This window comes from Paramormyrops kingsleyae, chromosome 23 (genome assembly GCF_048594095.1).
Source record: "Paramormyrops kingsleyae isolate MSU_618 chromosome 23, PKINGS_0.4, whole genome shotgun sequence".
NCBI classification, from domain to species: domain Eukaryota; kingdom Metazoa; phylum Chordata; class Actinopteri; order Osteoglossiformes; family Mormyridae; genus Paramormyrops; species Paramormyrops kingsleyae.
The window spans coordinates 11,187,925-11,211,373 of NC_132819.1; the positions used below are offsets into that span (position 1 = coordinate 11,187,925).

Sequence of the window (23,449 nt, forward strand, 5' to 3'; positions counted from 1 at the left end):
AATTGCAAGTAACTTTTTGGACGCATTTTTATGCCTTTAAAGAAAAGGCTTATAATAATGGACTAGTTTAAACCAAAGCACTAAGGACATTTTGCTCGATACTAACCACCCCCCACCCATTTTTTTTTACCGTCAGTGTTGGGTCGGCACCGAATCGGCGATACCAACCACGGTATTACTTGGTATCGGATCGAAAAGAAAATCAGTAGTATCGACATTTTTGAAAATCGGTGTCCCGCCTTTGACAAATGACAACACTCAGAGCCAATGAAAATGGGGAACAGTCTGGGAAAGCCTATCGGATTTCGGGACGCTAGTGCCAGCCCGCCTCCCTGTAGGCCCGCCATTGCTGGTGACCCCTGTCGTCGTTCATTTATGTTGCAGCTTTTCTTCATGAAGTTTGAAGGTGTGAAATATACTTGGTTAAGTTTTATATATGTGCGGTGCTCGGTTTTCGTGCCTGTCACCGTGAGGGCGCAGGCTGGTTATCCTGGAGTGAGTGAAACGGCGGTTTGAAGAAGCCGGTGATTCTGGGTAAAAATGGAAACACTGAGCGGCCGTGACCAGTGAGTCACAGATGAGTAAATACGGCGCCGCAAACCGCCATCTAGGCGGCGCTTCCGTCATTTCCTCTGCTGCTGTGTATGTAGGTTGTTTCTTCTGCAGTATGTCCTGTTTTCAGCTTTTTGGCAGTTGATTTACGGAGGGTTGGTGTGGTACCAGTGATGATTGAACGAAGCAGAAAACGCTCAGTTACTTCTTTAGCTCATTGTTTATCAAATATTTATTTTGACTGAAGACGCACACTGAATGTGCTAAAATTTGCGATATGCAAATTAATGCATTTTAGAAAATGTATGTTTATGTATAAGTTCACATAACCAATCCAATAGACAGACATAATGAAAAAATGGGGAAGCACAACAGTAATAACACAAATAATGAGAAAAGTGAGGAAGCACAGCAAGAATAAACAACACAAATAATATAAGAACATAAGAAGAATGAGAGCCTTTGTATTTACACATCACCCCAGGTGGCTGGGTCTCGCTACAAATGGAGATCCCACCCACCTAGCTAGTGCACCTTATACCTGCATGGAGATGTGGGCTAGCCTGAGGAGCTATTTTGTAACCCTTGGCCACCCCCCAAATTCTCAAACATTTACAGGACATCCTGCAGCGCCTGTTTGACGAGAGGGTGCCTGTGTAATTCTCCGAATTGTGCCCTGGGAGTGGCTACCAGCTCCCATTCCTTGCTGAGGAAGAGGCGCGGCCAGCCAGAGCTGACGTGTGCTGAGGGAGGCCTGGGTCGCACTCAGCTGGCGCCCATCTGCTCACGCTGCCTCCTCAGCTAAGGCAGTGCAGCCAGATTGATACGGGACTCAGCGTAGTAGAGAGAGAGGAAGGACCATAGAGAGAGAGAAACACAGGGCAGGGGTGGAAACTAATGAGAAAGAGAGCGAGGGAGTGAAAGTGAGACAGACATCTGTCATAATGGCGCCCGGCACTGACTGGGTCTTTTCGGACCCAGCGGCAGCTCGCTTCTTCTGGGTGCTGTCCCTCATACTGGCCACCCTCCTGGTGTGGGCTGTGTTCTTCTGCTGTGCTGCCTGGAAGCACGACTCCGCATTCCTCGGGGATAGACGACTCACAGGTATGTTCATCTCTGGTTTCTCCAGTGGCATGAAGGGGATCTTCTACAGAACATATCCCTAATGCATGAGACAGTCTATTCAAGAAATGATCTTCCTGCGGAAAAAGTTTTATTTTAAGCTTGTGTGGGTTTCCCAGGCAACGTTTTTCCAATTTCCCAAAACTGCCTCTTCCCTCTGGTGTGGGTTGGCTAGATGTGCTTCAAGAGCTTATACAGTAAGAAGGACTTTTAGGATCATTGACAGATCACTAGAAACAAATGAACCTTTACTTTGCATGTGAGATGGCTGTGCCATATACCTCAGATGCAGACATAAATATTACCGAGAAGTAGGATCATTTGTTCTTTTCTGCAAGGCTTAGGTGGGATATGAACACATATGGATGCCTGAGTGTAGGTACATATATGCTCTGCAAAGACAGCCATGACATGCTGAATGCCATCATTAGTTGCAAGAGGAACTTAATACTTGTAAAAACCTTTTTTAATTAATTCCTTATCATTTTACATTGCATTTTACAAGTTCAGCCTGACAGTCAAAATCAATTTTCCTCTCGTTCTTCCTCACTCATGTGTCTCCTCTACCTCTGCCTAGAGGAGGTTTTCTTCTGCTGACCTTTGACCTTCCTGTGACTGTGATCATGCACTCATGCGTCCCCCCATGCTACGGAGCTCTCCGCTCTCACTGTACTTCTCACTCATTGGGATGCATTGGTGGTCAGCTTTCAACTGGTCCAGTTCATAAACACACAGAATAATCTTTCTAGAGCTTTACACTCCAGGGAAGTCACCATATAGACTTTAGCAGGCTGTATCACTCTATGTTACTGAATAGTATACGTAGGATCACACATCATAAGCAGAACTTCACCCTATCTATGACTTTACAATCTTTAAGTGACTTATTTTATTTTATTTGCTTGGACACTCTTTAAGTGAATGCTGAGTATTAAACCTGTTTGATCTCCGCATTGTCAATTCCCATAAGACCCTTCTCAGTGAATAAGACAACTCTGTTTCACTTCTCTTTACAATGTTATGATGATGCTTTGAAATGTAATTATTTTCTCTCTTTCTCTCCCTGCTTCATTTGCCTGATTCAGTTGGTTCCCCCATGATGTAAGCAATAGTACTTTCACACAGTGGATATAAGGCAAAATCACTTTGCATCATGCTTAATTTACCTTTTTCTTTTCCTTCCCAGAAATGACTAAATCGTCAAAGAAGAAGCAACTAAGCCAGGTAGCTATTTTATAAGAATGACATAAAACATAGTATATTGTCTATATTTTCAGTCTACAGTAACACAATCTCCAGTAAAATGAACTCGGTCCCTCTCTGATCCAAAAGGTTATTCATTTAACAGCCTCCGGGGGGAGCTTTAGCCTGCTGATGGGATGCTCTCTGTCCACATTCTAAAAAGTCAGCTTCAATGCTGAATCCATAACAGTAGTAGTAGTAGTAATATTAACAGGAGTAATAATGTTTGTAATTAAGTAGTGTAATCTAAGCATTACAGTTTTTAATTTTGCTGACAATGTCTCGATTTCCTGGTAGAAAATGGTGGGTTGGTGGTGGGGCATGGCTGCATTAATGCCACATACCACATGGGTGCTGGAGGACCATGCAATGCACAGTACTCCTGCACAATATCCATACTCCGCTAAATGAAACCTGAGCTATGTTGTATGCAGTGCTATTAACGAGGGTATGGCACCTTTTTAGGTGTATTCATATGTTAAAGGAGGATAACTGCACCAGCTGTACGTATGGAAGCTGCTAAGGATCCATCCATCTGTTTTCTATAACTTCTTGTCCTATTCAGGGTCTCGGGGGGGGGGGGGGGGGTCCGGAGCCTATCCTAGAGACTACGGGCGCAAGGCAGGTAACAACCCAGGGTGGGGCACCAACTCATCGCCAGGCAGTCACAACTATGGGCAATTTTGTCATCCCAGTTCACCTCAGCATGTTTTTGGACTATGGGGGAAAACCGAAGAACTCTGTGGAAACCCCATGACAACACAGGGAGAACATGCGACCTCCACATACGTAGAGTCAGGGCAGAGACTCGAGCCCTGGTCCCAGAGTGCTAACCCTGCTGCAGAGGAGCTTTCTATAAATTTCTATAAAATGTCAGTGTGGTTCACAGTAGCCCTCTGTCTGAGCCAATGAGAAGCAGAACAGCTCAATATTTCTAATTACTGGGATGAAAGCCCTGCACCACATCCTACGTGTTTGGTGTATAACTCCAGCCGGGATTGGATCAGGGCCCTGTCTGCATGAGCTCAATTTGGATCATTAGTAAGCTACCAACACTGCCCACGCATGCTACACCATGTCGCCACATTGTGGGCAATCGCAGCCAGTGCTCCATCCTGGAATGAAGGTACAGCTGGCAGCTGTGTGGGCACATGGGCCTGGTCTGTGTGTCTACTGTTGGGTGGCGCTGGAGGCCCACTGACAGCATTCTGGGTTTGATAAAGTGCTGGAGTGAGACCCAAAGAGATGGTACAAGATGAGACAAGACACAAAGGACACGCTTTGTCTGTCCATGGCAATGAGGAAGCCGAGTCATTTCCCCTCTGAACATAAGACTGGGAACATTGGGTGCATTTCAGAGCTGGATTCCTAGTGTAAATCTCACCTGATTTTACTTATATGAAAGCAGGGCTGCATACTGAAATTCATATACATACCTTGGGCTTTGAGTCAACATATCCTCGTTGCAATCTAGATTATATACTGGTAGGCCTAACTCTTTACTATGTGTAGGTATAGAACAAACTTAATAGATAATATTAGAAATTGTGATTGTTATTAGTATGGCTAAGAGTAGGTTAGCAACAAGGTTTATTATAAATATAAAAACTAATGGGGTGGTGCAGTGACCTGCATTGTTCCCTCACACCTCTGGGACCAGGGTTCGAGTCTCTGCCCCGGATCCATGTGTATGGAGTTTGCATGTTCTCCCAGTGTTTTGGTGAGGTTTTCTCTGGGTACTCTGGTTTCCCCCAACATGCCAAAAACATGCTAATGTGAACTGGTGTTAGCAAATTGTCTGTAGGTGTGCATGTGCGAGTGAATGGTGCGTGAGTGCGAGTGAATGGTGCGTGAGTGCGAGTGAATGGTGCGTGAGTGCGAGTGAATGGTGCGTGAGTGCGAGTGAATGGTGCGTGAGTGCGAGTGAATGGTGCGTGAGTGCGCCATGTGATGGGTTGGCACCCCATTCTGGGTTGTTCCCGGCTTTGTGCCCAAAGTCTCCAGGATAGGCTCTGTACCTCCTGAGACCCTGAATAGGTGAGTACAGAAAAAAGATGGATAAAAATGACTAGAATATATTAAGTGGTGGTAAGAAAGCATTTCTTTTCAACCTGTACAGAATTATGTACACTCTAAAAACTACTGGGTTAAAAACAACCCAATTTGGGTTATTTTAGTAACCCAGCTCTGGGTAAAAAAGGGACTAACCCAACGCTGGGTTATTTTGACCCAACAAGTTGGGTTACACGTTTAACCCAGCATGCTGGGTTATAGATCAAGACTGATTTTCAACCCAAATTGGGTTAAATCAACCCAACTTTGTTACCCAGCAGTCTCAACCCAGCATTTGGGTTGAAAAAACAACCCAGCGTTTTTTTGAGTGTAATCTGTTGCTATTAAACGTCAGAACAATGCAGTTAATCGACAAAATAGGAAATCTTTATCCTTATAAATCCTTATATACACTATATCGCCAAAAGTATTGGGACACCTGCCTTTATACACACATGAACTTTAATGACATCCCGTTCTTAATACATAGGCTTTAATATGGAGTCGGCCCACCCTTTGCAGCTATAACAGCTTCAGCTCTTCTGGGGAGGCTGTCCACAAAGTTTAGAAGTGTGTATATGAGAATTTTTGACTATTCTTCCAAGAGAGCATTTGTGAGGTCAGGCACTGATGTTTCACAAGACGGCCTGGCTCAGAGTCTCCGCTCTCATTCATCCCAAAGGTGTTCTATTGGGTTGAGGCCAGACTTGCTCATCCATGTCATTATGGACCTTGCTTTGTGCACTGGTGTGCAGTCTTGTTGGAACAGGAACAGGCCATCCCCAAACTGTTCCCACAAAGCTAGGAGTATGAAATTGAGGCTGCAGCATTAAGAGTTCCTCTCACTGGAACTAAGGGGCCAAGCCCAAGCCCTGAAAAACAACCCCACACCATAATCCCCCCTCCACCAAACTTTACACTTGGTACAATGCAATCAGGCAAGTACCGCTCTCCTGGCAACCGCCAAACCTAGACTCGTCCATCGGATTGCCAGATAGAGAAGTATGATTCATCACACCAGAGAATATGTCTCCACTGCTCTAGAATCCAGTGGCGGCATGCTTTACAACACTATACGACGTTTGCATTGCACTTGGTGATGAAAGGCTTGGATCCAGCTGCTTGGCCATGGAAACCCATTCCATGAAGTTCTCTATGACGTGGAATATTTAGTAGCGAGGAAATTTCACGAATGGACTTATTGCACAGGTGGCATCCTATCACGGTACCACGCTTGAATTCACTGAGCTTCTGAGAGTGACCCATTCTTTCACAAATGTTTGTAGAAGCAGTCTGCATGCCTAGGTGCTTGATTTTATTCACCTCTGGCTATGAAAGTGATTGGAACACCTGAAGTCAATGATTTTGAGGGGTTGTATGTCCAAATCCTTTTGGCAATATAGTGTATGTACAGTATATATAATACATAGGGAGTAAGAGTAAGAGCTGATAGCAGGTCCAGCGTTAGTATTACTGTAGTAGAGGCATGTGTTGAGGTTCTTTTATCCTGTTCTTTGATTTCAGAAGAAGAAGAATCCAAAGCCAAAGGGCAGCCTACCTGCACCTGTGCCGTCCCATGACACAGAGCCGTCTATGGGAGAAGAGGCTTCGGCTGCCATGAAACAATGGAGCAAAAAAGTTCCAAAGCCAGTGAAAATATTGGAACCATCGGTTAGAGCAGGCAAACACAAGGTAAGGTACTACCTCTACAGTGCTGACTCTCAAAGCCAGACTTAAGGGGCTACCATGTACAATCATATCCCCGCAAGAAGGACAAACGGGAACAATCTGCATAATGATAACTGGGTGCTTTAAGCACTCAGATAGACTGTAAAACAACAGCAGTACAAATAGCACGGAATGTGATGGCTCAAATTCAGCAGTAATTTTATTGGGTGGCATGGTGACTTCACATCTTGTGCCCTTAGCTGTGTCTTTTTCTGTGATATGTGTGAATTACATTGTGGGGGCCAAATGTCCCCACAACCTGATAAAAACCTGTTATTATGATGTTGTGGGGACCATTGCTTCGGTCCCCACAAGGGGAAACTCAATCTTATAAAAATCTCTGACTGTAATCAAAAAACTAAAAATGCCAAAAGTCTTGTTTTGTTACCTATGGTTAGGTTTGGGGCTGGATAGGGGTTAAAGTGGTCATAGTTATTGGGTTATGCCCACAGAAATTAATGGATGGTCCCCACAAAGATACGCGTTTGTGTGTGTGTGTTCATAAGTTTCCTCTCTGCCTCTTTCCCTCTGATTCCTTGATTCTGTCACTACATTGGATAAGTTGTTCAGTCATGTGTTTTGCTTTTGTATTGGATTTACTTGATAGGTTTTGATGGCACTTAATGACCCTCAATGAGACCCCAATAAGACCTTAATGACAGTTTAATAACAGTGGGTGATGGAACTGGTAGGAGTGTGGACTTTTCTTGATGGCTGGTGTGATCTGAGTAGCTCAGTCTGGGAGGAAACAAATATAGAAAGTGGATGAAATCAAATCAGGGGTTTGCCTGTTATGTAATGAAGTATTAACAGCTGTATATTGCATGCCACCTCCGGCCATGAGATCCTGAAGTATCCTTTCCGTTTGCCTCTAGTTTCCCTAGCTAGAGGACAGTTAATCCCTCAGCAGACCTTAGCTCACACGGTGGTAATTTAGCATAAATACTAACAAGGCACAGCAGAGGACTCAGTAATGCCAATATTATGAAAACCTTTTTGGAAAGTTTTTTCAAAATCATTTTCAAAGACTCCTTCCATCTCCGATTCAGCAGGAGTCCTGGGAGTCCATACTAGATTTACGGGAAGTTCAGCAGGCTCGGACGGGAAGCCCGGCTCATCGGGCCAGCATTCCCCGCAGTTGGCTGCTGTTGGTGCTGGGCAGCTTGAGCTCACAACACGGATCTGGAGGGCGGGAGGACAGCCCTCCTATTGAACGCAGTGCCTGGACATGGGCAGCAAACCAGAGTGGCTCAAAAACAAAGCATCAGTCAAGCAGGCACTTCAAAGAGGCTGAGGTGTTACATAAGCAGTTTGATTCAACGGGATCGTCGCTGGCTGAAGGCCGTCCATACACAGAGCTGCAGCATTGTGTTGTAAATCATCCATCATTAAAAGATGTGACTTTTTTTCTTGCGTACAATAGGACTGCATAAGGTGTTTTGTAGTGTAGCTCCTATTCTGCTTTTGCTTGCTAACTGTGTGCACTTCTTTTGTTTTTTTGCTAACTACAGCAGCCTGCCTTCTGCTATTTCCCATGGCATGTGTGCTGTAGAGGAGCTGAGGTGCCTTAGATCATTCTGAGTTCTGCCCTGATTTATAACCCTGGTTTGAAGGGGCAGGGAGCTGCTCGAGGTTTGTAGGAGATTCTCGAGTCCTGAGCATTGGAGGTGATTGCACTACTTACTGGGTGGTGTGAATCCCCCGATGAAGCATCGTGTCAGTGTTCTGAAACTTATTCCAATTTATGCATTTAAAAACTATGGTAATTATGTTGCTGAATATATGCATCAGCCAGCAGGTAAATTATATTTAACGGGAATGCAGAGTAGTAGCGACCCAGATAGCATCATGCTATTGTTTCAACATTGAATTATAGTTAAATGCGTTGAATTATAGTCAGTGTTAAATTATCAGCGTTGAAACATTTGATTTTTGGTCAGATTTTCAATATTGAAATATTGATGGTGGCAAAACCTTGATTCAATGTTGATATAAAGTAAAAGATTGAAGATCATCGTTGTTTCAACCTTTTTGTCTGATATGGAATCAATGTCATTTCAACATATGTGGGGATGGTTTGTTAACGGTTTTGAAGGGGATGCTGGGTGACTTTCCTGCAGCATTTAAGCAGGATCGTAGCAGTATTTCACGTAGCTGTGACGTGAAAGCAGCATGACGTTCGTAGTTTAAGAAAAAAAAACACTTCCGTGAATACAGTATACATCGGAAATGTAATGTTATAGGGGAAATATTGCTAAAGGTAGTTGTATTTGAAATTGCACCTCAAACAAATTAGCGTATAAGTATTAACGTTTTCGATTAGGATGCAGGTATCAGAAGAGACCCAATAGAGGAAGAGATGCAGCATCTGCTTATTCCAGCCAATGTATTCGAGTAACGTCACTGAAACATGGATTCTTATATTCACTGCCCGGCTTTTGTAGCTATAGTATAAAAAATGGATTTTCGGCGTGCATTGCAATTCAACATCATAATCCAAAATAATCGCATTCGACGTAATATATCAGTGGTTGCATGACGTTAAACCATGAATTGCATGCTTTGTAATGCAGATCGAGGACGGTTTTGTGTGTGATACATACATACGCACACGTTCTCTAGCACAGGACTGCAGGATCCGCGTTTCGGGTCATCTCCCAAAGCCTGCCTCCCAAATAGGAGTGGCCGCTTAACCTTATAAACATAGCCGCCGGCTGGGGCTCGCTAAGTTTTGCCGGTGCGCCTCCATCGGCCGAGTCGTACACGTAAACCGCGCTGTCAGGTGCGTCTGACAGCGGCGTTCATAGCCCTTTGGCAGCTTTTTGGGGGAGCGGCTGGACCCACGATCGGTCAGTGATTTCAAACTGTTATGTCATGCTTTTCGCTGCATCTTTCACTGATTTATCTCTCCTCCGCTTCTTATGTCAGGAAAAATACAACGGGGTGTTTAAGTGAGACGACAGCGTTTCGATAAGTATAATGATTTGCTGATGCACGAAGAACGAATACCGTTTTCAGCCTCTTCTTATGCTGCAGTGTTCCAGCCTTGGACTATATATAGCTGCAGACTAATACAGAGGCTGTAGAGTTATTAACTCTGTGAGCAATGGTATGCAATTGGGAGATTAATGCTGTAATGAAAATGTTCTTACGCACTCAAAATGACCAGACCAAATCAACACCCTGTCATCGCGTATTACATGTTTTGGAATAATCTTTCATTCTGCCAAAACATTTGGCTGCACTGATGTGTACTCTGTCAATTTAAAAGAAAAACGCTAATGATCATTTTTCTTTCAGGTACAACAATCATTACAATGCACTATTTATATATAGATATTACTGCAAGGATAATGCAAATTAGATTTAATATTTAGATTGCATACTTGGGGGGGAGGGGGGGGGTACTTTTCTGAGTGTTTAATAGAATATGCACCATACAGTTCTCATGAGTGTTGTCACTGAGTAATGTGTTGGATTGAAGACAGTGGCCACCTCTTAATTAGTACATCCCCTAGTGGACTTAAAACTTAATGAAATGATTTTGGATTGGAATTCCGCAGAGTTTATGAGACCATGTGTAGCACCTGGGAGTATAGCATGTGAACGTCCATCACTCTTCACCACAGCAGTGCCAATGCCGTATGTATGACACGCTGCAGAACTATCATCAGACGCCATGGGCGTGTCCTGGGGCACCCCCCTGCTTGCTGAGGGTGGTCTCTGAGGGAGGGTGCACTGTGTCCTGGGGCACCCCCCTGCTTGCTGAGGGTGGTCTCTGAGGGAGGGTGCACTGTGTCCTGGGGCACCCCCCTGCTTGCTGAGGGTGGTCTCTGAGGGAGGGTGCACTGTGTCCTGGGGCTCCCCCCTGTTTGCTGAGGGTGGTCTCTGAGGGAGGGTGCACTGCGGCCAAAGACAGGCAACTGCATCAAGGATTCAGTGGTTTTATTTGTCACATGCAAGGTGCAGAGTCCAACTGAAACCTGCAGTGAAAAACGAGATGATCAACTCTGACATAAGAATACTGAAAGCAGTAAGACAAAGTTACAGTATAATCAATGTTTTTAAAAAATAAGGAACAGTTAAGTTATGCTGGTGGTAAGAGAAAGAAGACCAGATATGTGCAACTTGGCTCCATGAGTTAGTGCTTGGTGCATGAGTTAGGAAGTTTAATTACTACTGTCAATTAGTGTTAAGTAGTCTGATGGCCTGGGGGCAGAAGCTCCTTCTCAGCCTCTCAGTTCTCTCTGAGAGACAGCAGAAGCAATTTCCTGACCTTAGTCATCACAATGACTATGACATTCCTGTAGGTGGCGCAGAGTGTCATTACACCTTATGAGTCTTCTTTTAAGAAGCAGCCAAAGTTAACAGACTTGACCTCTTTGGATCTGAGGAACTCTTTAATTTGCTGATGCATTTGAACTGGTGATTTGCTGTTAGAATTGCCGTTCATTTGCCATGATGTTGTTGTTGTTGTTGTTGTTTGTTTGGTGCATTGTGCACGTGTCCAGCAGAGGAGTGGCTGACCTTTTCCTGTCTGAGCATCCGTGCATGTGATATGTTTCAACCATTAGTGGCAGCCGTCAGAGCCTTTATATTTAGCTGCTTGGCTTTATTTTTAGAGGAAGGATGAGTTTTGAATTAGATAGGGTAAGAATGTTAAATCGGGTAACAGCAAATATAGCAAATGCAGAAGGCCGTCGAGCCAAGAAAATTGGAAATAATTGCAGTAATGTACCGACATGCTCTTCCTTTAATCATTTACTTCTGACATCTCTGGTAAGTTAACAGTAGGTGGCCATGCCGTTGTTAGGAATACTTCCTTATATTAAAGTTTATTGACGGTCTAATGTGTTACAATGAATGAGCATTCATTTGCACCACCTAATTCTATATACATTTTTGACCAAGGTACATTGTTGAGGAGGATATTTGTTCGGTTTGTTAGCTTTCTCTTTGTGATGTCTGTTTTTATTCATTCTTTCAGCTTTGTGCCCGTGCCGTTGTTGACCTCTTTTAAAAGACTGCATGTTGGATGTAATAATATCTTCACACCTCTATGGCTGTTACTCTATCACCTTGGGGCTAGATTTAGGTAATTGAATGCTTGTCGGAATAAAATGGCACTTCCTTGGAAGGGGGAAGTGCTGAAATGGAGGAGTTCCTTGGAGTTAAATCGCACGGTTTAGCATTATGCCTGTGCTCCCAGTGGCCTGTACTACGAAGCGGGGTTACTGGCTTATCGGGGTAACTTGCTGGATTTAAGGTAGTCTGGGCAAAATGTAAGTGAGCGAATATGAAGTCCATTTAAACTGTGGTACCTTAAATCTGACAAGTTACCCCGATAAGCCAGTAACCCCGCTTCGTAGTACAGGCCACTGTACTGTTTGTTTTCATCTTAATGTTGTGGGACTGCTTACTGTATACCATAAAGTAACTATAGAGATGAATGTAGATATTCTGATGCAACTGAAAACAACCACAGCATTTGTATAATTAATTCATATATGTAATATTACATGGCTTTCCTAAAGGGTTACACAGAGATGTGTGAATTGGGATCAAGTGTAATTATTTGCCAACAAGGCTGACCTTTGTTTACCTTTTCAGCTACCCAGTTCGTAATTTATCTTGAGGCGGAATAGACAGAACTGGCCTCTGTTCATATGGGACCTTGAGAGTCACAAGCCAAGGCCTTGTCGTCCCGTTGGCTCTCAGCTTCTCTGCTGATCCGCTCTAAGGTGGACCTGTGCCCAGCCGCGAAGGTTAGGGGACGGCTCAGATGGTGTGCATGCCCATGAAGACAACAGCGGCTGACATATGTTCCTTGAGGGTGTCTGAGGGAATCCCAGGATTTGGACATAGGCGTTATGTTGAGTCTGCATGCTCCTTACTATGGCTCAGTGTATGATCCGTCAAACTATTACTTGTAGTGATCCCAGCGGTGAGCCAGTCCACTTGTGCTCCTTTGTGGTGCAGTTCTAGTATCACATACCTGCTAATACTGTAGGTGGACAGAGACGGTCAGTGTTCTTCCTGTGTAAGCTGGTTCCTGTGAATCCTAGTCCCACTCTGTCAGTGCCTATACTATCCCAATACTTCAACAGATGGTATTGACCGATATAAGTACCGATCCAATACCAGAGCTCTTTTTAAACTAATAAATACAAATAAAATTTTTGTATGCCAAAAAAATCATTAATTAGGCTACTAGAAACATGCATAATGTATTCTTCCACCATCTTGTTTTAAGCATTTTGTAGCATTTCCAGTTCAATTCCAGTATCTTCCGAGAGAGCATGCGCAAGATGTGAATGCTTAAAATGCCCCACAGTTTTTCTTCCACTGGCAACAGCATCAGTTGCACTTTGGGGTGATAGCAGCCCCTCCCAAATTATTGATTGCTTTTTTCATATTACTCACTTTGTCTCGCACAATTGCATGCACTTTGTTTAGTAGGATTTTTCACTGAACGCTACTTCCACCTCTCAAATATTGCAAATCGATGTGCTCCTAGTTGTTGTTTCAAGCGTAAAATACTTCTAGACTGCAGACATGTTTGTTAGTTTGCTTTGCTAGCATGCAAGCCGCATTTCACCACCCTCTTATCTGATGCTCTGTTCTGCACCTGCTGCAGAGGGTATGCCCATGACATCACAGCAGGTGGGAATCACTGTGCTCACACCCACCGAGGGGCAAATAGACTGTGTCGCAGCATTAGTGCTCAGCTTGAATTCCGCAAAAACACATCTATAATGGGAACGAGCTGATGTGCGATCAATTGTACAAATCGATTTAAGAAGAAAGAGGGGCTATCTTTTTACAGACTGCCGAAAACTAAATAAGTAAGTATTGGATTCTGAATATCGGATTGGTGCACCTCTAATACTTATGGAGTCTCCCATTTAGTCATGTTCATGAGGTATCCAGGTTCTATTGGGGTTTAAGTTTAACAACCTAAGAATGATCAGCCAACTGAGAGTACTTCATGGAGTTCATATCATATGTTTCTTCACCAAATGACATTAGAACTGGAGGCTATTATTATTAAAGCACAGCTAATGTCTGTTTCAATGTGCCAATATTGATGGCTTCCTTTTGTCTGGGTACTGTTTCAAGAAAACATGCTCTCTCCAGCTTTGTCAGGTTGCTTGGATACGCAACTATAATTGTCTTTACTTTGAGCTCATTTGGACAACTTCCCAATAAAGTGAATAAGGATCATTTAGCTTTGCACTGAATAGCTCACAACTAATGTTATCAGCCAGAGGGCAGAATTTCAATTACTTTAATAGTATTAATTTTCACACTTAGCATTTTTAATCTGTACCTTTTTTGTTGTTTAAATGTATTGAGCAAATAATAAGGTGAATCTGGGGAAATACCAGTTAAGTCCCCAAGAAACGAACCAGTTCCATTCCAAGAGTGGGTTCGCAAGCACCAAAGTTCCATTGTTTTTCGTCAGCTGATCTCGCTGTTTACCATTACCGAGCTAGCCTGCTCTACACATGCACACCTAGCCTACCTCTCTCTCCTCAACTCCTGTAAAAAACATTTACATAAGCAAATGTTAATATTTGTATTTTTGTTATTGGTTTCGCGTGCATTTTAACAAACACCAACTAAGAGTTCTGTTTTTCCATTGTTTTCAGTCAGTTGATCTTTCTTGCGACTGGCGAGCAAGCCTGTGTTACTTTATCAAGAATACATACAGTACAAACACCTACCTCTCACTCCTCCCCCCAATCCTCAACTTTTAACGAAAACGTGCTATTTGTACTGTACAGAAGAAACTGCTTTTAGAAATGAATGGCTTTAAATTTTTTTTGTTTTTGTTGATTTCGGGTGCATTTTAAGAACTGACAAATGAGTTATTTTTTTTACTATTTCAGTCAGCTGATCAGGCTAACCGTTAGCGCGCGAGCCTACATTACTGTATCATGAATATGTATTCACATTTTTTGTAAATTGGTTAAAGGCCAGATTAAAGAAAAAAAATCTTAATTTTAATTTATTGGACATGCACATTTGCATCTTTTGCATCTTGAAGGTTCCTATATAGGGGATTTTCTGTAATTGTATAGCTTGTGACTGCAAAGTAAAATACATTATAAGAGTAAATAGTTATATATTTGCATTGGAATAGTTTTATCTATAAAAACAAAAAACAACAATCTACCAAACAACAAGTCTATTGCATAAAATATATGTCAAAAAAAAAATTAAGATCACACAATGGAGATTAGACACTGTTATGAAAGAAACGGATAGAGAATTTTTCATGTAACACAATTTTAGAAATCAGTATTTATAAACTGGGCTAAGATATGTTTTGCTCTTCTCTGCAATTAATTGACTGCATTATAGGAATTATTTAGTTGATGTGATATTTAGATAATCCTGACTGATAAACATGTCTCATTGGCTGAAAGAAAACTATTGGGTTTTATGCCAAAGAATAACCTGTTTTCCATTCTGATATGTGTCTGGGTTCTGCAGAAGACAGCTCAAGCTTATAGCCTTCTCCTAACCTCATCTAATGGCTTTCTCATGTGATGTCAGATTTTTGCATATTAAAGTCTAACAGACTATGCGGTACAGAGACCCTTAAAGCCTCCAGAGGAGCAGGCTGTACAGCTGAGATGCACCCACTGGGCTGCTAGGTGTTCTGTGGCGGCACTGCGAGCTGCTCACAGTCTGGCATGGGCTCTGGCCAGGCGCAGCACGGTGGTAATGAGGTCATCAGCTCGCTGTGTCACTGGGACGCCTCTGCTCCCGCAATCTCTGTTCATCTGAGGCCTCAGTGAGCCTTGGGACTCGGCTGCATGTTTTTCCTAATAAAACGGAGAGCTGATCAGGCATGAAGGCCCTTTTTTGTCGGATTGATGAACAGCCTGTGGTTTTGAGTACCCTGACGTCAGTCTGCTCTGAAAGCCGATCACTTGTTTTTACAAAAATGAATGTGCTTTATCTGCCAGTTAGGACAAAGGAGGAATTTAACACTCCAAAAACCATTCTCAAAATTCCAGATTTTCAAGAAATATATCTCATGTGTAGTGTAATTTCCTATGAACAATATTCTCATTAATTTTGCATTATATGGTTCCACCTGCCACTCCACACTTGAGGTAACAAAGCAATAACTCAACCTACAATCTTTTGCAGCATCACTGAGTATTACTGTTTGTGCTGGTAAGATCTTACATATTGTCAGCACACACACAGTGAGCAAGCAGCCTATCCAGTACAGGCTTGGAGAAAAGGGGTGGAGCATACCAGCACATTATTATGTCTTTTCTCAAAGAATTGTGGTGATTTTTAGGAACTGAAAATATACTTGAGGAAGATGTATTAATAGTTTTCTTTTATTCCCTTTAACTAAATGGCAGTGAAGTTGCATGCCAAGGGGAGCCTTACCAGGATCTGATGTCCTGCTCCACTGTTGTACTTGACCCCTGCTAAACTCCACATCCCTCCATTGTTTCTGCCACAGACCATGTCAGAGGTTAAGGATAGGAAGAATGGCCAGCAGGTGGCGGAGCTGGGCCCTGGTGAACGGGGGGGCTCCCCGAATGCTGGAGACACCCTGCCCTGGAACCTAACTAAGCACCACAGGGTGAAGCGCTCCAAGTCCACCTCAGGGGACGTGCTGGACCCCGCAGAGCGGGCTGTCGTGCGCATAGCAGGTAAGGCCACAGCACAGCCAGATGTGCATTTGTATGCAGGTATTTACCTACCTTTCTATGAAGTCTTTACAGTCTGAGCTTCAGAGACTGCTATGAGAATATTTCACGATAGTTTAGCCTATGACTTGCGTTCACTGACTGTGAGGGTGCGTGTATGTATTATATGATGATGCAAAACATTATGATCGTTTGCTTGTGAAGCGAATAATGCTGACTGTTTCATAAAAATGGTGCATGTCAAGATATGGGATATTTTAGACGGTAAGCTAACATTTGGTATTTGTAGCTGATGTGTTGAATGCAGAAGGTATGGGCAGGACTAAAGACCTAAGTGACCGTGACAAGGGCCAGCAAGGTCAACTTTAGTGACCTAATGATAGGGAATGAACAATGGCCATCTGGTCTGGTGCAAGCCCAGTGAAGAACCACTGTGAGACAAATCACAGGTAATTTTAATGATGGTGATGGGAGTGATGTGACATGATACCCAGTGCATTGAGCCCTGCCTGTAGCTGGTTTTTAGCATACTGCTTATTTTTACTGAGTGTAGCTGGTGGTTAGCATGCCAGTTGTTTTCTTACTGTAGCTAGTGTTTAGCATGTGGCTTGTTACCAGACTCTAGGCAGTGGTTAGCATGTGGCTTATGTTTTCTGACTGTAAGTAGTGGATAGCATGGTTTCTGACTGCAGGTGGTGGTTAACGTATGACTTGTGTGTTTCGGTTGTAACTGGTGAGTAGCGTATACAGTATCACTGTTGGGCCCTTGAGAAAGACCCTTAACCCCAACAGCTGCCCCAGGGTCGCTGAAAGCTGCCTGAAATGGCTTTCAGACCTCAAACTTCCTTCAGTTGTGTATCACATTGGACAAAAGTGTCTGCCCAATAAATAAATGTAAATAAAGTTAAAAACCAGAGCTAAACTGTTTTTGAAAGCCCATATTAAGCTCACAGATGTTCAAATGTCATATGCAGCTTTGGAGACTTTGACTACAGATGGAGATCTGAACTGTGTGAACTGCTGCACGTGCCGCGGTCATCCGGAGAGTAAATCATGAGCAACGAGCTGCACCGACTCCGGAGAAAATGGTTGCCCAAGGAGTAGCTCTGTTGCAGTACATGTGATAACAATGTCACCTTCAATTCTCTGGAATGGTTTTCGATTATAACATTCCTGTAAGTACCACCAGATTTCCTATGAGAGCCACAAATCCCAAAACAAACTAGGTCTGTCTCATCAGTCATTAGTATGAGATGACACAGGTTCACATATTGCTGAACTGCAGGTGAGAATGAACGAGAATATCTGGTCATACAGGCCTCTGTTTCTCTCTCAAGCTCAGACTGTGTAGATCTCAGCGGAGAGCTTTGCATGGAACAAGCAGTGCACCTTGGAATTCTATTTCAGATTGTTGGGAAAATGCTGGTGGCAGTTCTGGTTTACGATGATTGCCATTATATTTCAAGTTGTTGGAAGGTATATTTCCACTTGCTGGATGGCTACATACATCTATCATATTGTGCTACTTAAAAAAAAAAAAAAACATTAGCAAGTTCTTTTCCTCCTGGTTATGTATTTTGCTGTGTAGTATAGTTGTCACCGGTAATCTCGTTAGCACAGCAATGTTATGAGTGTTCAGGTTATGGAGCACATTGTTCTTCTAATCACTGATTTTAATTACTCATAACAGACATCTAATTGCTACCTAAAGAATTCACATTTTATTTTGGAGAAAAAACATTCTAGGATATTATATACAGATGCTCCTCTACTTACAAATGAGTTACGTTCCGAACGGCCGTTCGTAACTTGAAATGTTCGTAAGTCGTTATTCAACATCATTTTAAGGGTTTCCGCAAGTACAAAGAGCTAGTATGCTGGGAGTACGTACGCTACACTGCTGCGCGGCGGGAGTAGCGGCCAGAAGTTGTACTAGGCGGAACTGGCGAGCGGAAAAAAAAATGATGTTGCGGACAGGAAACGGGAGCCCAACTAACATAATTTGGACTTACAGTCCTCTTCGTTCGTATGTCTGAAAGTTCGTAAGTAGAAGAGCGTCTGTATTTCCTTTTGTGTTTTTTCCCCTTTGTTTGTGGATTCTGTCAGCAGATTATTGAATCTGCAGCTGGATCTAAATTTCGTTTAATCTTTTTATGGGTATTTCATGACCAGTTATTTTGCATTGACAAACATTCAGATGCAGTCATATGATTTCAGGTAATAAATGCAAATGTAATCTCTTGAATAGCCTTGCTTTGGTGGCACTGATATCAGTATAATGTCAGACACCAGTATGATTAGAGATGAACAGCAATATCTGGGTAAAATCAGTGATGCTAGATTACATGTAACTCGTGCTGCTAGGACAGAGCTACACACACACTGTTTCTGCCTGTGATTGAAGAGAACCCTGTCGGTGTAAAAACCACAAGGCACGGGATCTGCTGTTTTATTTTCTGTCATTGATGTGGGCTGAGGATGATGTAAGCCAGCAGTCTGCTCTGTGCCCCACCCCTCTCTCCCTGGCTCTGCCCGGCCGCCCTGACTCAGCGCTTCCCCGGAGCTGCCACACGCTCTTTTGCTGCTGGCTTGCCGTGGGGTGGCTTGGACAGAGCCCTGGGTCTGCCATGTGGACAACAGCTGGCCAGCAGGTGGCGGAGGGCCCTGTGAGGAGCTGAGTCAGGGATGCTCCCTGTTTTACATCATTCCTCCTGAAGCCTCTCTTGATGCCCTTTCACCTTAAAGACATTTAGACATCATTTTGTCACACCTCATATTTAGGTATGAACGTTTGTGTAGCTTTTTCCTCGACGCTGTTTGGTTTTCCCCCTCAGTCTAGAAATACATGGTGAGGCCCAGATACTAGAGCCAGATCTGACCCCAAGCTGAATCCATTGTGTGACTCTTTGTGAATATCGTGCATTAGGCTGGCTTGTGATACAGCTCTGTTCTTTGGGGTTGGCTCTGGATCACCGTAACCTGACAGGTTTCGTGGTTTTTAAAAAAGGACACTGGCACAGTGACAAATTCAGAAAGTCTTTGCCAAGAAGGGGGAAGCTGGCGTCTCACAGACAACGTAGTCATGAGCCGCTGGTGTGTCTGTAAACATGCTTCAGTTTTTGTTCCATCACAGTCCTTTTGAGGTTCTATGTTGTTTACAATGAGCTTGGAAGAAATGTAACAAGCAAGGAGTTTGATGGTGACAATTGTCCTCGTCCATCATCTAGTCGCCCACACAGAGATGACGCAAAATGGTTTTGTTGTGCATTCTGCATCTCTCATAAACAAGGAGGGTCGTCGTGATGCTCCCCAGTTACTCCCCAGCAATGTTACTCTTGAAGGAGCATGCCAAGGATGGTGTTTGGTTGCGACTTGGCACAGCTTCCTGGCATGTATAACGGCAGGGAGAATGTACTGTGTGCAGTCAAAACAAACGTAATGAGCATAGCTGCAGTCTTAGATTGAATACACTGCAGTGGTCAGTGTGAAATGATGCTAATTACTGCTAAAGCCATCCTGCAGACCACAGAGAAAGGCAGCTTTAACTTGATGTCACTCACATTTTGACTATGGGTTCTAATATGACAAACTGCAGCTCCACATGGAGAGAGGTAGGATAATGGGGAACTGGTGACCTCCGGGTCTCACATATTGCATTGAGCTTTCTGCGCTATTAAGAAAGAAAAATAGTGTCATGGAAAATGTATGGTGACCTTTGACCCAGGCCGTTGCCCCCACTGCTCCTATGAGGTGACCTGACCTATGCAGAGCCATGTTCGGGGGTGCGGGGGGATTGGGGGGGGGATGGTTCCAGATCATTCCTTCGAAGGTGTGGCTTGATATGCTTTGATGACTTACACATGGGAATGATGCTGGTTTGACCTCCCGCCAGAAGAAGCAGGAATGGCAGGCATGTATAAAAACATGATGTGACATGCCATGCCAACTTTTCTGAATGAGAGGGTTGGTGCTTATTGGGTGGTCTGCTCAAATAAACAACCACTAGCTCAGTTTAAAAGATGTTGAATGACAAGTGGGAATGTGTATGAAGTGGCACACTCTGCGTGGGGGAGGTTCCTCAGCGCACTGGGCTTATTTGTTAATCCTCCATAATGCAACAGACGCACTGTGTTAAATTAGCAGTGGAAAGGACTGTCAACTACCCCACAAGCCATGATGAATCAGCAAGTGAGGAAACCATGCTGTTACACTAATTTTACCCCAGTGAAACTTTTTAAACATGTTTATCTAGCGTTGAGCAGCATCCAAATTCACAAAGGAGATGTTACTGAGGTTTTATTTGAGAAGTGCAATCCAGATTCTGCTCGCAAAAACATTGCACTTTTTATTTTTAAAAATGTCTCTTTCCTCGCCGTCCATGAACTGTGGAATTAAAGAGTTTAACATCAGCAGGTGCTGTAGCAGAATAATAATAGCAATATATCTACTCTCTGTCGTCGTCTGCTAAGCACATTATGAGACCCAATGAATTATTTATTCTGGTCTTGGAATAGTACCATTTCTTATAGATCTCTGTCTCAAATTGTTTTTAATGACCTTTTGTGGATAAATAAGAACTTTGAAAAACACCAGAGGCTCCAGAGGAAAGTAATTTGTCATTTTTGAGAAATTATTAACATGCTGCAACATGTATATTTGAGGAAATGGTGCAATTGGAAGCAAAATCAGTGTAATTATGCAACAATATGAGGAGTCCTCTTCAGGCTAAAGCCTGGAGGAGTTCTGTTTAATGTTAGCAGTGACATCAGTAGTTTTCAGCAGTTTTCTGAAGTGCTGAGTTCACAGTCTGGATCCTATTAGCGCTCATGCAGTACTCACAGCCCCCACAAGGGGTCATTTAGCAAAACATTATGAATAATTAATTTATTTTGTTTGCGTTCATATAAGGCCTCTAACACCTTAAACACAAACTCACCTTTACAGTACAGTTTTTATAATACTTTATTGTATTTTTCCAGATTATTTATGATTGACTTTTTTACTGTGTTAAAGTCACACTAGATAATTGTATTTGGAGTGCAGTTAATGAAACTGAAATAACACTAAAGAATTTACTCTGACACCAGTATTATGATGTCGTGCCACTATTTCCGCATCTGTGTATTGACCTCCTATCAGCATGTATTCTCTGTAGGTTCATCGGCGGTCGGCCGGCCGGCCGGCTTCCTCGCACAGATGAAGGCTGGGTGCAGGGCAGGCAGGCAGGAATGTTTCGGTCTGGTTGTAATCCAGCATTCCCTCACTGTGTGCTGTCAGGTTGTCTTTCTCTCGGTTTCCCCGTAGCGAGATGATGCTGGATATTCATTAACATGCAGGGTGGGAGGGGCACAGTCACTGGTGTCTGGGCTGTAAATCTGTTTTGTCTGGTTGTATAATATTCTGCTGAACACCATCCTGGTCACAGCTTTTGGTTATAATGACAATTTATTTGATTTTACCTTTCGGCAGCTATTTTATGCGCGTGACCTGCACTCTCCGACTGTTTTGACACTCTTACATTACATGCCACGTTTAGGTAACAAATATATATTTTTACATTTAGGAGCGATAGTGGTTTGTGCTTAGAATGCTGTTTGGGGGCTGTGGGAGATTTACAGCTGAAAGGGGAGAGGGGGGCATTTGAAGTCAGAGACACCAGTGAAGAGAAGGAGCGGTTTCTGATCAGGAAGGTGAGTTGGTGTTATCTTTGGGGGAAACGCCCCCACCCCCCATTCCAAGGCTTCGCTGAAGAGGCATGTTGCCAGCAATGCAGTCGTTTAGATCCTGAAGCTTCTCCACAGTGTGCTGGAAGGTCATTTTGCTGGGGTGCACATGAAGGCCCTTTCGCTGGGGGGGGGGGGGGGGCATCTCTGGATGCGATGGCTGGAGGCCTCCCGGCGATAGCTGTGGCTGTGACACTGAACTCCAACTGGGGTCGAATCAGGTCCAGATTTTTGAAACCCAATATGGCAAGTTTTCCTATTTTCACACCAACCTCATCCTGGGTTCACAACCGATAGGACAACGCCTAGGGATCATTTCCGTGGCTGTTCAAAATGCCACATGCTATGTTTATTTTACCATAGATCCTGTACAAGGTCATGTGGGAGCGTGGAGTCTATCCTAGGCAGCATAGGCCGTACGGCAGGGGATACCAGATCATCAGAGGACTCGCGTTTGCATGCACACAGTCACAGTGGGCAATTTATAAGTGCCAGTTCACCAAACTGTCTTTGGATTCCCACAGAGCACTGGGAGAACATGTAAACCCCACAGAAGGGGTGGGGGGGGGGCAAAGCTATCTACTGTAACTCTCTTTAATTACTTTAATTAATCACAAATGGGAGACTTAATCAATCATTGATCACGACAGTAACCAAATAAGTGCTACAGTATTGTTTCAGTGGTTCAGTACTTTTTAGATTCACATTTAAAATGATAGTTTTAAATTTTCAGAGTATAACTATTTTGTTTCATTTTAGAAGTTCGAGGAAATGAATGCATTTTTTAAATGACTTGCCAAAACCAGAATCATCCAGGGCTTTGGACATATTGCTGATAATTCTTCCATATGTTTGAGCTGTACTTCCTTCAGTCATTCCTGCGGGGAGTCACATGATTGTTTCAATGTTCGATCAGCCTTGTGGGGTTCAGCAAAGCATAAATTGGTATAGAACTTACACATGCATCTCCTGCAAACTAGTCCTATGTTCAGGAAAAAGACTTTATTACGATTTGATTGCTTCTTGCTCTCTGGTAGATAATCTGTTTATTTCTCGTTTTGCCTACCTAGTTTGCCATTCAGGAATGGGAGGATTTGCAAATGAGGATCTGATTAAAAAAGCCTGACAAGTTGCCAGAGTGCAGGCTGGCTCGAGAGGAAGCCAGACTGAGCTCCAGGCTGTGTGTCATAGCAACGTAGGCAGCCATACAGGCAGCTACCAGCTACAATTAAACGTTTAATTGTCAGAGGTGGCTGTTACTCAAGGTACATAAAGACGTGAGAATCTGTGCTTATCAAAGTGAATCAACTAAAGATCATTTTAGCACTTGCTGTAATCAGTTATCAC

General features: G+C 43.3%; 1 protein-coding gene across 3 annotated transcripts in view; it reads left to right on the forward strand.

Annotated features, from left to right (window-relative positions):
• The first annotated feature begins 378 nt into the window (after positions 1 to 378).
• pleca (plectin a) overlaps positions 379 to 23,449 on the forward strand; it is a 126,664-nt gene continuing 103,593 nt past the window's right edge. The window contains exons 1-5 of one of the 3 annotated variants that reach the window (XM_023803869.2): positions 379 to 406; positions 1,534 to 1,656; positions 2,861 to 2,898; positions 6,493 to 6,660; positions 16,190 to 16,382. In XM_023803869.2, the coding sequence (XP_023659637.2) occupies positions 394 to 406; positions 1,534 to 1,656; positions 2,861 to 2,898; positions 6,493 to 6,660; positions 16,190 to 16,382 (535 nt within the window). In that variant the 5' untranslated portion in view covers positions 379 to 393. Of the gene's footprint in view, positions 407 to 1,469; positions 1,657 to 2,860; positions 2,899 to 6,492; positions 6,661 to 9,425; positions 9,546 to 16,189; positions 16,383 to 23,449 lie in introns of those variants that run through there. The other 2 variants (XM_023803870.2, XM_072705574.1) reach the window with 2 other exon arrangements.